This window comes from Octodon degus, unplaced genomic scaffold, assembly GCF_000260255.1.
Source record: "Octodon degus isolate 3935 unplaced genomic scaffold, OctDeg1.0 scaffold00048, whole genome shotgun sequence".
NCBI lineage: Eukaryota > Metazoa > Chordata > Mammalia > Rodentia > Octodontidae > Octodon > Octodon degus.
In genome coordinates, this window is record NW_004524624.1 from 11033615 (window position 1) to 11048816 (window position 15202).

Here is a 15202-nt window from a genome sequence, read left to right on the forward strand (position 1 = left end):
AAAAAAAAATAAAAAAAATTAATAATTAAGAACCAGCTGGGAATGGTGGTACTGTATCAAAAAGAAAACAATGGGCGGGAGAGAAAGCTCAGAAGAGTAAGTTCTTGCCTGGCAAGCATAAGGGCCTGAGTTCCAGGAAAAAAAAAAAAAAGAAAAAAGAAAACAACAACAGAAAAACCACAGCTGGGGGCCGGGGAGATGTCTCAATGGAATAAGTGCTTGCCTGACAAATGCAGGGGCCTGAGTTCAATCCCTGGTTCTGCCAAAAAAAAGAAAGAAAAAAAAAACACAGCTGGGGGCTGGTGAGATGGCTCAGTGGTCTAAAGCACCTACTTAGAACAAGCTTAGCAAATCACAGGGACCGTGGTTCAATCCCCCTGCACTACATGCCAGCCAGCCCTGACCCTGGTGGGCTGAGTTGGTCACACACACACACACACACACACACACACACACACAAATAAATAAATAAAATTAAAAAAAAAAAAAGAAAGAAAGAAAAACCACAATTGGTGTGATGGTGTTTGTCTGTAATTTCAGCAGTCAGGAGGCTGAAGCAGAAAGACTGGCATAAGTTTGAGGCCAACTTGGGCTACCTAGTGAGTTCAAGGCCAGCCTGGACTACAGGCCAAGACCCTATCTCAATAAAATAAAGTAAAATAAAAACCAAAATAAAATCCTTACTTTCTTCAAATGAATCACAATGACAGGTAGTATCTGGTTCAGTAATATTCAGTGATCATTACAACTTGTGTCACAGGTTGAATGCCCCCAACTTCAAAATCCAAGATATGGTCTAAAATCCAAAACTTGGGCCAGGCGTGGTGGTGCATACCTGTAATGCCAGCACTCCTAAAGCTGAGAGAGGACTGTAAATCAGAGGGCTGCCTGGGCAACTCAAGAGACTTACAGAAACCCTCTCCCTAGTATCACCAAACAGGGGAAGGTAGGGAGCTCCGTTACAAAGTTTACACAAATACTTCAAAATCTGAAAAATCAGGAAACCTGAAATGCTTTGATCTCAGGCATTTCAGATATAAACGTTTAACCTGTATTTCAATGTCTTTTAATTTTCTAAATTAGTAAAGAAAATGTCATGTGGGGCCAGGGAGATAGCTCAGTTGAATAAGCACTTGCCTAGCAAGGGCCTGAGTTCAAGCCCCAGTTCCACCAAAAAAAAAAAAAAGAAAAAAGAAAAGAAAAAGAAAAAGTCATGTGAATTACCAAATTAGGTTATTACTTCCTTGTTTATCCCAAATCTGGTGAAAGATTAAACCAATCATGATCAACTTAACTTTTTTTTTTTAGTGGTAAGGGGGATTGAACCCAGATGCCTTGCATTGAGCTGTATTATATCTGCAGGCCTTTTCTATTATTGAGAGAGAATTTTGCTAAATTGCTGAAGCTGGACTTGAACCTATGCTCTTCCTGCCTCGACCCCACAGAGTGCTGGAATTACAGATTATGCACCACCATACTTGGCTTGATCCACATAACTTTGAAGACTTATGAGTTATGTATTTTTACATATAAGGAAACTCTCAAGGTTCTAAGTGACTTACTCAAAGCATTCAGCTAGTTGAAATCACAGTCACAACTAAAACCTTTTATTTTTTTGACTAAACCTAGACTTCTGCTGCAAAATGCAAAAGAAAAGGAAAAGCCAGACATGGTGATACACACATTATCAACACTCTGAGAGGCTGAGTCCAGAGAATTGCAAATTTGAGTTTAGTCTGTGCAATTTAGACTTGGTGAAGCCCTGTCTCAAAATAAAAATGGCTGGAGATGTAGCTCAATGTGAAAGCTCTAGGTTCAATCGCTAGTATAAGAAAATACAAATTTAAAAACCAGATGGTAATGTATCTCAGTAGTAAAGCACCTGCTTGGGATGTATGAGCACCTGGGTTCAATCCCTAGAACTACCACCAAAAAAAGGTAAAGATTGAAGACAAAGATTAAAGATGGGCAGATTTTTTTTTTTTTTTTTGTGGTACCAGGGATCAAACTCAGGACCTAGCGATTGCCAGGCAGGCGCTCATGCCACTGAGCTATATCCCCGGCCAAGATGGGCAGATATTCCGTGAGTATGTGCAAGATTATAGCTACAGCTAAATTCTCTTGGATAAATTCTATCTAGAGCCTTGAGTAATCTGTACATTACCTGGAGGATTGAGCTGGGCTGGATGTTCAACAAGATTCGTAATTCCAAAATAATCTTCTCTTTTGGGATTTTCCTCTGTACTAAAATTGGAGGAAGAAGAGACAAGATATGTGGGTAGAGATGATGCCAAGAGAGGAGTATCAGAAAACCAATGGAAAAAAAAAAACAACCTATTATTCTCTATGTGTTTTCATGTTTTTAGCACGTACATATGCATAATACATAATTAGATTACACTTAATTTTTAGGAGAGAAAACTGTCCCACAAAGGCTGGATGCACTTTCCACCCCAGTCATTCCCAATTTTTTTTTCTATCCCAACACCAATCTGCGCTGGTGGTATAGTGGTGAGCATAGCTGCCTTCCAGCACCACTGACAGCAATTCCATCATTAGCATATCCTTTCATTAGAAATAAGACCTAAGGATGGTGTTTGAAAAAGAGAAAACTAAGACTGCTGGATATGGTAGCATATACCTGTAACCCCAAAACCTCTGAGAAGCTGATGCAGGAGAATGCAAGTTCAAGTCCAGCCCAGGCAATTTAGTGACTTAATGTGACCCTGTCTCAAAAGAAAAACTACAAAAGGCCATGGATGTAGCTCAGTGTAAAGGCCCTGGATTCAACTCTCATTACTACAAACATAACTGAACATAAAAACAAGTATAGCCATATTCAAAGGTATTAACTAACAAACTCACAGGTCAAAGCCATTAGGTATGATGTAAGAGTCCCACCACTCAATTTCTGGGATGTCTCCTTCCTTTAGCTCTTTCTTTGGAGCAATGAGAGCAAGCCTAGTTGAAGCATGAATGCCTGTTTTTCGAGCAGCCTGTGAAATCTCTGCCTGCAGCTTCTCCAATTGAGCCTAAAGATAAACCAAGAGAGGAAGATAAGTTGGAGACACCTAATTGGTAGAGCCTCCAATTTTATAATACCCCTTGTTGAACTTCACATGTAATAGTTCAACTGATGAAAGTTTAGGAAAAAAGAGGTACTCTGCTTTATTTTATCCTTTATTTACATACGTATCACCCCTAGCCCTTCTACTTCACCCTGAGTGTTTGCCTGTAGCAGATAAACAAAAAAGAAATTCAATGAAATCTTCACTTTGGAAGAAAAAAAAAAAAGAACTGAATATACAATCAATTTAACTTTCCAGGTGGGTAGACTGTCTGCAGCAAATAGTAACACCAGGCTAGTTTTTCCTTAGTCACTCAAAAAGTGTTTGAACTGTTTCTCTCCACTGTCATTGTAGGTGAAAATTTTCAAATTCAATTTTCACCTAAGTAAGAAATAATTAGCAAATCAGCAAAAATCAAACATTCCAGGAATAACAATCGTAATGAAATACCAGCTTTAAATTCCTGTTTATCTAGTTCCCCCAAATAGAACTGAATGCACAATACTTTCCCGTCATCTTCCCAAATTCTTCTGAATTCTGGGTTATAATCTTTTTTTTTTTTAAATGTATTTGGTACAGGGTCTACAGAGTCTCACTACATATATCAGACTTGTAGTGATCCACCTGTCTTCAGCCTCCCAAGCATTGGCATTACAGGTGTCTGGCTTATATTCTAAGGCAGGTACCTTTGTCCGTAATCGTTGAGCAATCTTCTCAAATTTACCCTTGTCATGAAATTTAAAAGTGCGTCTCTGGCGCTGTGAAGGAGCAATTGAGACACGGGGATCAAAAAAAGTATTAGATTCCATGTCTTCCGATGGTTTTTCTTTGAGCTGTTGCTTGAACTGCTCCCTTTTCACAGCACGGATGTTGGCTTTCAGCGTAGGCATGCGATGTGTCAGCTCCACCTCCTTGCCTGTCGCATCTACAGTGCGCCCTTGCTCATCTAGGATCAGTGGTGTAGGTTTCGTTTGATCTTTTAACTCCACTTTCCTGAAAAATAGACCACAAAAAATTCTATAGGGAACAATAAAGCAATCCAAAATGAACAGAAAATAAGACAGAGCAAAGTCCAATAAAGACAACTATATAAAAGAACTCTAGGAGCCAGGGAGATGGCTCAGTGGAATAAGTGCTTCCCTGGCAAGCACAAGGGCCTGAGTTCAATCCCTGGTTCCCTAAAAAAAAAAAAAAAAAAAATACTCTAGGGAAAACCACCTTTATCAATGAATAATAAAGTCTTGAATAAAAGCATCAAACTGGATTGAATCTCAGTCTTGTAGAGTTGGGGATGTTGCTTAATAGTGGAGCACTTGCCTAGCATGTACAATAGTTTAGTCCTCAGCACTACAAATCGCCCATGTGTGCGCATGCACACCCCCCCCACACTAGCAAACTGTGTAAAGTGTAATCTTATCAGTTTTCACTCCTGATTTTTATTTTTTGTAATGCTTGGAATTGTACCCAGGGATAGGATGCTAAGCAAGCACTCTACCACTGAGGTAAATACCCATCTGCTAGCCCTTAATTCTTGACTCAGTCATGTTATGCCAGATCAATCAGAAACACTAAAGCTAGTCTAGTATCTTTGCCCAATTATAGAGAATCCTTACATATGTTCACACTCAAATGTTGTTTAATAGGTAAATCGCTGAATGAAAAACTCAGGGACTAGTTCTATTTTTTTTTTTTTTTTTTGGCTGGCTCAGGCTGCCTTAAGGGCAGGTCTGGTAAGGCATGTGGAGCTGGGGATCAAACCATGGTCCTCTGTGCCTGACTGGGTTTGCCCAAGCAGGCGCTTAAACAACTGAGCTAACCCACAAGCCCCCATGGGACTAGTTCTATTGCTAGCTCAAATTTTAGACAAATAATGGTACTCCCAGTTCTATCAATTAGAAAAAATTATGAAACTCTGAAATAAGGAAGCCAAGAAATTCAATCAGCATTTGTACATCACATAAAATATGAAAATGTAAGAAATACTTTAGGTTCTCTGGAAGAACAGAATCAGTAACATTCAAAGATGCTTACTGCTTCTCAAGCTTCAAATATGACAGAAGATGCCATGAAGCTATACTCACGGGGGAGCAATGCCCATTGCATGGAGATTAGCTAGGCCCACCATGTTGGCATTGCCAATGAGGCCTGGCTTCAGTGCCAGTTGGGCCTGAATTCGGGCTTGTAGTTCAGCTGCTTTCCTTGCCTTCTCAATGGCATCATTCATGAAAGTGGCAGCCTGGGAAGGCTGAATAGTGTTGCCTATTGGAAGTCGCTCTGGCTGTGATGAAGAAGGTGTCTTTGGCTGTGAAAGAGAAAAGTCAAAAGGACTGAAATAAGCAGATCTACACAAACACATACACCCCGGGGCTGGTGAGATGGCTCCGTGGTCTAAAGCACCTACTTAGAGCAAGCTTAGCAAAAAGCACAGGGACCGCGGTTCAATCCCCCAGCACCACATGCCAGCCGGCCCTGCCCCCAGGTGGGCTGAGCTGGCCACACACACACACACACACACACACACAAATAAAAAAAAATAAAAAAAAAAAAAAAAAAAAACCACACACATACACCCCATGCAGGCTATGGCAGATGACTGTGAAAGGGAATCTTTTGTAGTCTCATTTGAATGGATGTCAAGAAATGTGAAGAGTAATGTGTCCACAGTACCTGAGCTGCAGGTGGGCTAATGAAGCTCAGCTGTTTTTTCCTTTCTTCAATTTGTCGTGTTGCTGCCTCCATCATCTGTTTAATCTGTGTTCCAGGTAGGAAAAATTGAACAAGTGTTAATTTTACTTTTTTATTTCAACACAAATGCTAAGCCCAAAATATACTCAGGTCTAGAAACCTGAAAATTCCCAAATGACTCCCAACATACTTTTCTTGCATACAGACTAGAAAATATGGTAAAGATAAGCTATCAAATCTGAGCACTAGAATTTTTCAACTTTCAGGACTGATATATAGCTAGGTAGTAACATAGCCTGGTGATTTAAGACACAGGCAAATTTGAGTATGATTCTTTTTTGAAATTAATTTTATTGGTATTCTTTTGATACAAATGATTCCTAATTCATCATAGGACATTTGTGTACAGATATATCTTGATTTTTTCTTCCCCCATTCCCTTAGCCTCTTTAGCCCCTTTCCCCCTCTTTCTGAGTATGATTCTTAACTCTGTCACATTCCACTTGTGTTGAACAGGTACTTAATCTCTAAGCCTCTCAATGCCTGAAAGGAAGGAAACTAATACCTACTACCTACTTTACAGGGCTATTCTGCACATGTAAATGATGCATGCAAACCTCCCAACAAAACCCATATAAATTATTCCATTTCAGTGTTTTCTTTTCTTTCTTTCTTTTTTGGGTGTGGCACTCTTTACTGAACCTTGAGCTCCATTTCTAGCTTCATTAATTAATTAATTAATTAATTCATTCATTCATTCAATAAGCTAGTGGGTCAGTAAATTCCTAACCTGCCCACACTGGGCTCAAATTTGCAATCTTCCAGCCTCAGCCTCCCAGAGTGCTAAAATTACTATTTTTTTAATGCATGTGGGAGACTCATAGTGATTCTCTTGTTTTCAGCCACCCCAGTGCTAATGGCTGGCTCAGCATGCCTGAGGGCAGGGCCAATGCAGCAAGTGGTACTGGTGATCAACCTCCCTACTTGCCTAAGCAGATGCTTAGTCAGCTGAGCTATCTTGTTGGATCTACCTTTTTTTTTTGGACAGGGTTTCACTATGTGGCTTAGGCTGGCCTTGAGTTCACTTTGTAGTAGCCCAGGATGGTCTTGAACTTGAAATGATCCTCTTGCCTCAGCCTCAAGGAGTGCTGGGATTACTGGTGTGTACCACCACACCTGGCCCAGAGTGCTAAAATTTGAGTGTGGGACAAGGTGGCCTTGAGCTCACCATATAATGCAGGCCAGCCTTTTCAACATACAGCAATCCTCCTGCTTCAACCTCCCCAGTGCTGGGATTACAAGTATAATCACCATACCTGGCTTTAAGTTTTTTTTTTTTTTTTTGGTATTTCAGGGAAGGTTCAGGGTCTCACTACTAGATTGGACTAGTAGTGATCTGCCTGTTTTTGTTTTCTTTTTTTTTCCCCTGGCAGAACTGGGGACTGATTCAGGCCCTTGCGTTTGACAGGGAAGTGCTTATTCCACTGAGCCATCTCCCTGCCCCTGATCCACCTGTTTACAGCCTTCTAAGAGCTGGGATTACAGGAGTGTGCTACCATGTCCAGTCTCGGGGAAGGCCTGGGGATTAATTTGCTTTTAGTATTGAGTAGGTGATGTATTTGTACCATTCAAAAAAAAATTTTTTTTTTCCTTTTTATGTATTTGGTACAGGATTTCACTATACAGCACAAACTCATAGTGATCCTCCTGCTGTTTTCTGTCTCCCCAGTACTGGGATTACGAGTGTACACCACAACGCCCAGTCTCATGTGGTCTCAGTGGCTGGCTCAGCATGCCCAGCGTAAGGCAGGGATGGCTTGTGGTACCAGGAATCGAACCGGTCCCTGGGTCCCTACGCTTGCCTAAGCAGGCTTTTAGTCTGCTGAGATATCTCACTGGCCCTCATTCAAAATTTTTTGAATTAATTTGTCTTTTTGAGTCAGGGTTTCACTGTATAGTTCAAACTGGCCTCGAACTCACAGTAATCCTCCTGCCTCAGCCTACCCAATGCTGGGGTTACAGGTGTATGCCACCTGGCTTATTTGTTTTTTTTTTTTTTTTTCACCTGGCTTATTTGAAAAAATTTTATTTTTATTTTTTTTAAATTTTTATTTATTTGTGTGTATGTGTGTATGTGTGTGTAGCCAGCTCAGCTCACCAGGGGGTGGGGCTGGCTGGCATGTGGTGCTGGGGGATTGAACCACGGTCCCTGTGCTTTGCTAAGCTTGTTCTAAGTAGGTGCTTTAGACCACTGAGCCATCTCACCAGCCCCTTATTTGAAAATTTTTAAATTAAAAAAGATCTGGATGTGGTGGCATACACTTGTAATTCTAGCACTTGGGAGACTGAGACAGTAAGATCACTGTAAGTTTGTGAGTTTAAGGCCAACTTGTACTACCTAGGGTGATCCTGCCTCAAAATAAATAAAATGAATAAAACAAAAGGGGTTGAATTTTTCAAGCCTCATGCTTCTTTTTTTTTTTTTTTCTGGCTGGCTCAGAATGCCTTCAGGGCAGGTTTGGCTGGCTTGAATTCTGGGGATCGAACCACAGCAACCTGAGGCTGACTGCTTTGTTGAAGCAGCCACTTAAAGAACTGAGTTAAGGGCCAGGCCCCCACACATGCTTATTTTATGCTGTATTAAAAAGAAAAAAAAATCTTTAGTTCCTTTAGTTTCTTTCCTTCCAAGAATACCACATATAAAAAAATCTATCCATCCATATAAAATAGTATATATCTTATTCCTCTCCTTCTATCCTCACCTCATTTTTTTTCAGTACTAGAAGTTGAACTGAAGATTTTCATAGTGAACTACATTCCCAGCCCCTCCCTTTTGGGGAAGGTACCAGGACTGGAACTTAGGACCTCACACTTTCTAGAAAGGCACTGTGCCACTGAGCTAAACCCCCTCACCCTTTTTCTAAGATGTTGAAGTGCCCAAGTTGGGCTCAAACTTGTAATCCTCCTGACAGCCTCTCAGAGTGCTAGGATTATAATAAGTGTGTTGCATTGCACTGGGCCCTAATTTTTTAAAATGGTTAATGAAATATTTATTTCTTATAAAGTATCAAAATTGGGGCCAGGGAGATAGCTCAGTAGAATTAAGTGCTTGCCTGGTAAGTGCAAGGCCCTGAGTTCAATCCCCAGTACCGCAAAAAAAAAAAAAAAAAAAAAAAAATCAAAATTGTTTAACACTTGTTAAATGCAAGTCAACTTAAAATTATTTATAAATGGGTTAGATTTTCTTTGTATATCTGAAAAATAGTTTTCTGTATTCTATTCTATATTCAAGATGTTTGGTGTTTTTTCATTTTTTGAGACAGGACCTCACTACATAGTTCAGTTTGTTTTTGAACTCATCAGCAGGGAGTCCAGACTCACCTCAAACTCAATGTGAGCCACCTGCTCCAGTTTCCCAAGCTCTGGGATTAGAGGTGTGCCATCACACCAAACATCCCCCTATACTATGGGGATTCAAACCAGTCTTCAAGCTGAGGTACATCTCACATCACCCACTTTCTGAGGAGGATTCTTTTATTTTATTTTATTTAATTTATTTATTTTTTCGGAACCAGGGATTGAACTCAGGCCCTTGCGCTTTCCAGGCAAGTGCTTATTCTACTGAGCTATCTCGCTGGCCCCGAGGATTCTTTTATTGTTTCTGTTCTGGCTTGCTCAGGCTGCCTTAAGGGGGGCGGTCTAGTGCAGCATGTGGTTCTTGGGATCGAACTGCAGTCCCCTGTACCTGACTGAGTTTGCCAAAGCAGGTGCTTTAAACAACTGAGCTAACGTGCAAGCCCCCACCACCCACCTTTTTATTTTGAGACAGTCTTCTAATTTGACCATGTGGGGCTAGAATTTATTATCTTTCTGACTTACTGTAAATCTCTGATTTTGAACAGTCAAGTTGCTAATTTTCACAGATAGAAATGGATCTGACTTTACAACCATTTGTAGATGTGAATGAATTGTGAAAAAGCTCAAGTATCTACCTTACCTTTTTTTCCCTGTCTTTCTGAGACAGGGTCTCACTATGCAGTTCAGGCTGGCCTTGCGCTCACTTTGTAGCCCAGCCTGTTCTCAAACTCACAATGATCCTCCTATCTCAGCCTCTCAGAGTTCTGGGATTACAGGTGTGCGCCACCACTTCCAGCCTCTACCTTACCATTTTAAGGTAACATATTTACAGTATTTTTATGTATTTGGTTTTCTTATGCAAAAGGTGTGTAATACTCACTTTGTCAGACATTTGGAACCTGACTTACTAATGTTCTTCTAGAACAGAACTCATTGGGGCCAGGGAGATGGCTCAGTGGAATAAGCTCTTCCCTGGCAAGTGCAAGCGCCTGAGTTCAATCCCTGGTTTCGCAAAAAAAAAAAAAAAAAAAATAGAACAAAACTCATTAAGTCAGGGACTTACTGTATAGGCATGTGCCCCCATGCCCAGTACTAAGTTTAATTCTGATCATTTCATTAAATTTTCCCAATGGCCCAATGAAGTAGATTTTTTTTTTTTTTTTTTTTCAGAACAAGGGATTGAACTCAGGTCCTTGGTCTTGCCAGGCAGGCGCTTACTGAACTGAGCTGTCTCCCAGGCCCCTGAAGTAGATACTAGGTAAACAATGTAACACACTTTGTTTGACACGCACTAGGTACCCAGTAAACAATTTCAGTAATCCTTTACCGTAATACTCCTGGTTAAATTAAGGAATGTTAAAATGTAAAGCAGGAAATTAAAAACTTCTCAAAATGCTAAACATTATTTCAAATCACGATCACAATAATAGACCCTTGTTCCTGTCACAAAATCACTGCGCTTCTAGTCTCTAGGAACTAACCTGGAGCTTAGTCAGCATGCCAGGGCTCTCAGATGGAGGCCCAGGGATCACCTCTGGCTCTTCTTCTACCTCCTCAAAACGGGGTATTCGTCGTTTCTTTACTCCTGATGATTCCTTGGAAATTTCAGAGTCATCACCGAACACCTCCTAAGGGAACCCAAGATGAAAAAAAAAAAATTATATCTTTCTCCTTGGGGAGAAGGGAAGAACTATTTTAGCCCCTACCAACAGTCCGTCATTTTCCCAGGGGATTAGGGTGCAACCTTGCAAATAACTACTTGCCAGAAGCAGGGTGACTCTCCACCAAGTGGGCCATTTTACTCTACTTCATTGCGCTAATTCAGTCAAGAAAACTTTATCCCCATATTCTCATAAAAGTTCCCATCTCAAGATCTTTGCAAATGCTACTGCTCACATTCATAAAGCCTTTTCTCAACTTTTCATAACCCCTATACCAAATCCTGTCTAAAACTCACCTCCTCCAGGAAGTTTTCCTTATCATAACCTTAACCACTCAGATCAAACTTTTGTTTCACATCTTCTTAGCACATAAAAGCTTGGTTCATATTAGCTTAAGCTATATTGTTAATATTGTTTGCCGAGTGTTAGGTCTTTCAGTGGTGGTAGTTTCTCCCAACTAGGTTCTTCCAGGACAAGGGCTTTTTCTTTTTCAGTATTCCCCAATAATGCTTTATCTTCACCAATGGAAACTCAAATAGGCTAATTTGCAAGGTGAATTTAATAGGACCAAGAGTGGCCAACTGGAAGGGACAATGGGAAAAAGCAAATGTACACACCGGTGGTAGGCTTTGGGTGACATCCCCTCTTCACTAGGAGGGCTCGTGTTTTGCAAGGACATATCCTCGGCCAGGGGCGAGCGCTTCCTGGAACTCCTACAGTTCAAGAAAAAGGACTCTCCCATAATATATTGTGTGGAGTGGGGACCTGAATGGACCAAAATGGGACCCATATCCCAAGGCTATCTAGATACTTCCTCTGAAAACCATTTTTACTAATCCCACCCACTGTAGTCACTTCACTCATAGCATGAGAAGCTCTTACACAGGCATGCCCTATCTTAATATAATCTTCGTGTAGAGATCTGTGTATGCAGTGAATTAATTACTCCCCCTTAAGTAACAAAACTCCTTAGAAGTTGAAATTCTATATAATCAACCCTAAAATTTATATGGAACTCAGATTTTAAAATTTTTGACTATATTTTATTGCACCCTCCATCTTTTCAGAATTGCCTATTTTTTTTTTTTTTTTTTCTGAAAGGCAAGAACTATCTCTTATTCCTCTGATCACCCTACAATGCTCTAAAAATAAAAGGCACAAGAATTTCTATTTTTATTGGTTCGATAGCCTAGCCAAAGAACCAAGTAGATACTGCTTAGTCACTCTTTGTGTCTCTGGAAATCAATAGGATAGCAAGGTACTAAAAGCATTTTGGAAGGTTTGATATGAACCACAGAAAGTTTTTTAAAAAGACATAAAGGTAAATGTGATAGAGAGATAGGCTACTCGAGTGAAAAGAGATCAACTAATTGACACTGCTAATATTGAAAAAGGCCACAATCAGTAAAACAGAATACAAAGTGTAGTACACAAGAGTATTGGCTGCCACTTTGTACCCCATGGGGCCAGATGACCTGCATAATGCTATACAGAAAATGGTAAGCTCTCAAGAGTGTACAGTAATTTTTAGGTAGCCTATCTACCAGTGTAGTGCAAAGAAACCTACCTATAAATGAGCAACAGTGAGATCTCCAATTCAGGTAACAATGGAGTCACACTGAGGCAACTTAGTAAACTTCAAAAAAATAAAAAGATACAAAATCTTAGAGCAATCAATTTATATACAGTAATAAGGGAGATGGGTGTGAAGAAACATGAGAACCAAAACTCCTAACTCTATGAAAACAGGACAAAGCTAACTATTAATTCTTCAAATATTTCAAATGAACTTAAGTACAACACCATAAGATGGTGATAATACAAATTTACCTCCTCTACTTAATTCTAAGGACCTCTCCTAGATGTTAGGTATTTTAATGGTGGATATAAATGTGTAAGCCAAGTAAGTTCAACAACTTTGTTATCTAAGCTCATTAGATAGTGAACTGAAACCTACCTTTAGCTCTCGTTTTCTGCTCCTGTCACTGCTAGACTTGGAGTGCCTGGAGCTTCGGCCTTCCTCTACAGCTTCAAACAGTTTATCCACGAATCGGAGTGTAGAGTCATCAAGAAAAGGTTTCAAATGGTCTAACATGGAAAAAGAGGTGGTAGGATTAAAAAGGTTAGAGTATAGAATCCTAGACATGTAACATAATAGGCACATAACATACACTAACTCTGGAATTTTATCTATAGGAAGGACAAAAAAATTTTTTAAAAAGTTCTCTGCAGGGCCGGGGAGATGGCTCAGTGGAATAAGTGTTTCCCTGGCAAGCACAAGGGTCTGAGTTCAACTCCTGGTTCCGCAAAAAACAAACAAACAAACAAAAAGTTCTCTGCAGCACTCCCATAAATTTTGTTACATTAACTGACCCTGTTGTGTGAAGTAAAAATACAGTTATAGGTTGTTGGGGTTTTTTTGGAATGAGGAGCAGCATAGCCATTAGATCCTGCTAACATTTGAGCATCAAAGCTTAAAATGAATAACTCATGCAAAATTTCCCAAATAGCTTACAGACTAGTACAGTAGAAGCAAAACCTTCCTCAATGAACTTTTTTCCTTTTAGTCTCTCTGAGATAGGGTTTCACTATGCAGTTCAAGTTGGCCTAGAGCTCTTACTTTGTAGCCCAGGCTGGCCTTGAACTCCCAGTAATCCTACTTCCTCAGCTTCCCAAGCCCTGGGATTACAGGCATGTACCATAACACCCAGCTTCCATGAACTTTTAAAATGTACTTTATAAAGACTTCCTTATGCTCAGGAATCAAACTGAATCTGAATTATGTCTTTCTGACTTAAGCAAATTTCCTAAGTGAACCTAACATAGTGACTCAGTATGGTATTAAGTCAGCCTGAGATTCAAAATATTTTACAATATAAAAAGTAAGCAATGAAGAAATGTTAATTATTTAAATTACTTCCATTATAATCCAAGAAAAAATACAAGGTGGGCCTGACCTTTCTTTAGGTGCTCCTAAAAGGGAGAATTTGGGAATGTTCAAAGCAGTATTTGTGAGCATCCTCTAGGTTACATCAAAAGAACCATACATACCAGCTGCCTTTTTCTTGTCCATGCCCTTCCCCACACAGTTCAACGCTGCTGTGACCACTGTGGGCTCTGAGAAACCCAGTACCCTCTTCACTGTCTTCTCTATCCATGGTTTCAGCTCATCCAGCTCCCTCTTAGACAGTGCCATTTTCCCAGGAAAGGAGAATGACAACTCAAAGAGGACTCAACACTACACCTAAAAAGAAACCAGGAAAAAGTCAGAGAATAAGAAATAATTAAAGGGGTTGGGGAGATGGCTCAGTGGAATAAACGCTTCGCTGGCAAGCACAAGGGCCTGAGTTCAATCCCTGGTTCCGCAAAAAAAAAAAAAAAAAAAAGAAAAAAAAGAAAGAAATAATTAAAAAGATTGAGGACAATGCTTAGTATATCAGGAATGCCTACCCTATCTCTACCCTCAATCTCTACATAAGTTCCTCTACTTCATTTGATGAGAAATGCTTTTCCTGAGAATTATACTTTAAAGCAAGAGACTCCATTTAATTTTTAACCCTAACTCAGAAAGCATCAATCAATGACAGCTGTAGGATAACAATCTTTGAGAATAACCTAGTCTGAGAAATGAATTTTAGCTTCATTTTTTATCCTGATAAAACATTACACTAAAACAAGACAAAAAAGCCTATCCATGCTGTACATGGTTCATGCCTGTAATTCCACTACTTGGAGACAAACGCAGGAGAATCACGGTTTTGAGGGCAACCCAGGTTAACTTGGCCAGACTCTATCATAAGATACAATAAAAGCTGGGGGTGGTTCTCAAGAGAAGGGCAGTTGCAATACCTGGGTTCAACTCCTAAGATTTTTTTTTTTTTTTTGCAGAACCGGGGATTGAACTCAGATCCTTAAGTTTGGCAATCAAATGCTTATCCTACTGAGCCATCTCCCCGGCCCCTTCAACTCCTAAGATTTTAAGAAATAACAAAAAAAAAAAAAAAGAAAAAAGAAATAACAAAGTTCATCCAAAGGAAAGCCTTTTTTTTCTTACTTCCAAGCAAGCATTCCCTAACCCATCCCTGACCTTGGGTTTCTTTTTTTTTTCTCTTCTAAGGAATATAAATAAGAAAGGTTTATCCATGTTAGCTATTTACGTATAAAATCTGAGAATCCATAAGAACATTCTATCACATTTCTCTAGTTTTTCATACATACCAGTGGGAATTCTATACATAGATAATCCTGTATCATTCTCTATAGTTCGACAGCTGACTTAATAAGAGTAATCTCTCAGCTCACAAGAGTCTCTTCATTTGGATTCTCTTTGTACCTTTATTCTATTTTTCAGTTCAGCAGAGAAACAGTTCATAAAGGCCTTTCCACAATAGATCTTTATTTTTTTAAAAATTTATTTATTTATTTATTTAG

The 15202-nt window shown here is 39.7% G+C and overlaps 1 protein-coding gene across 7 annotated transcripts in view; it reads right to left on the reverse strand.

The window, feature by feature from the left end:
• Prpf3 (pre-mRNA processing factor 3) overlaps positions 1 to 15202 on the reverse strand; it is a 30223-nt gene that overhangs the window by 11947 nt on the left and 3074 nt on the right. For 6 of the 7 annotated variants that reach the window (XR_002821346.1, XR_002821344.1, XR_002821345.1 and 3 more), the window contains exons 2-9: positions 13823 to 14015; positions 12729 to 12859; positions 10592 to 10738; positions 5736 to 5819; positions 5150 to 5370; positions 3755 to 4061; positions 2866 to 3032; positions 2165 to 2244 (exon numbers count right to left, since the gene is read on the reverse strand). Coding sequence is in view for 4 of the 7 variants with exons in the window: in XM_004632397.2 (XP_004632454.1) it covers positions 2165 to 2244; positions 2866 to 3032; positions 3755 to 4061; positions 5150 to 5370; positions 5736 to 5819; positions 10592 to 10738; positions 12729 to 12859; positions 13823 to 13967 (1282 nt within the window). In the remaining 3 variants the exon portion in view is untranslated. Of the gene's footprint in view, positions 1 to 2164; positions 2245 to 2865; positions 3033 to 3754; positions 4062 to 5149; positions 5371 to 5735; positions 5820 to 10591; positions 10739 to 11388; positions 11485 to 12728; positions 12860 to 13822; positions 14016 to 15202 lie in introns of all 7 variants that reach the window. The other variant, XM_023716505.1, reaches the window with a different exon arrangement.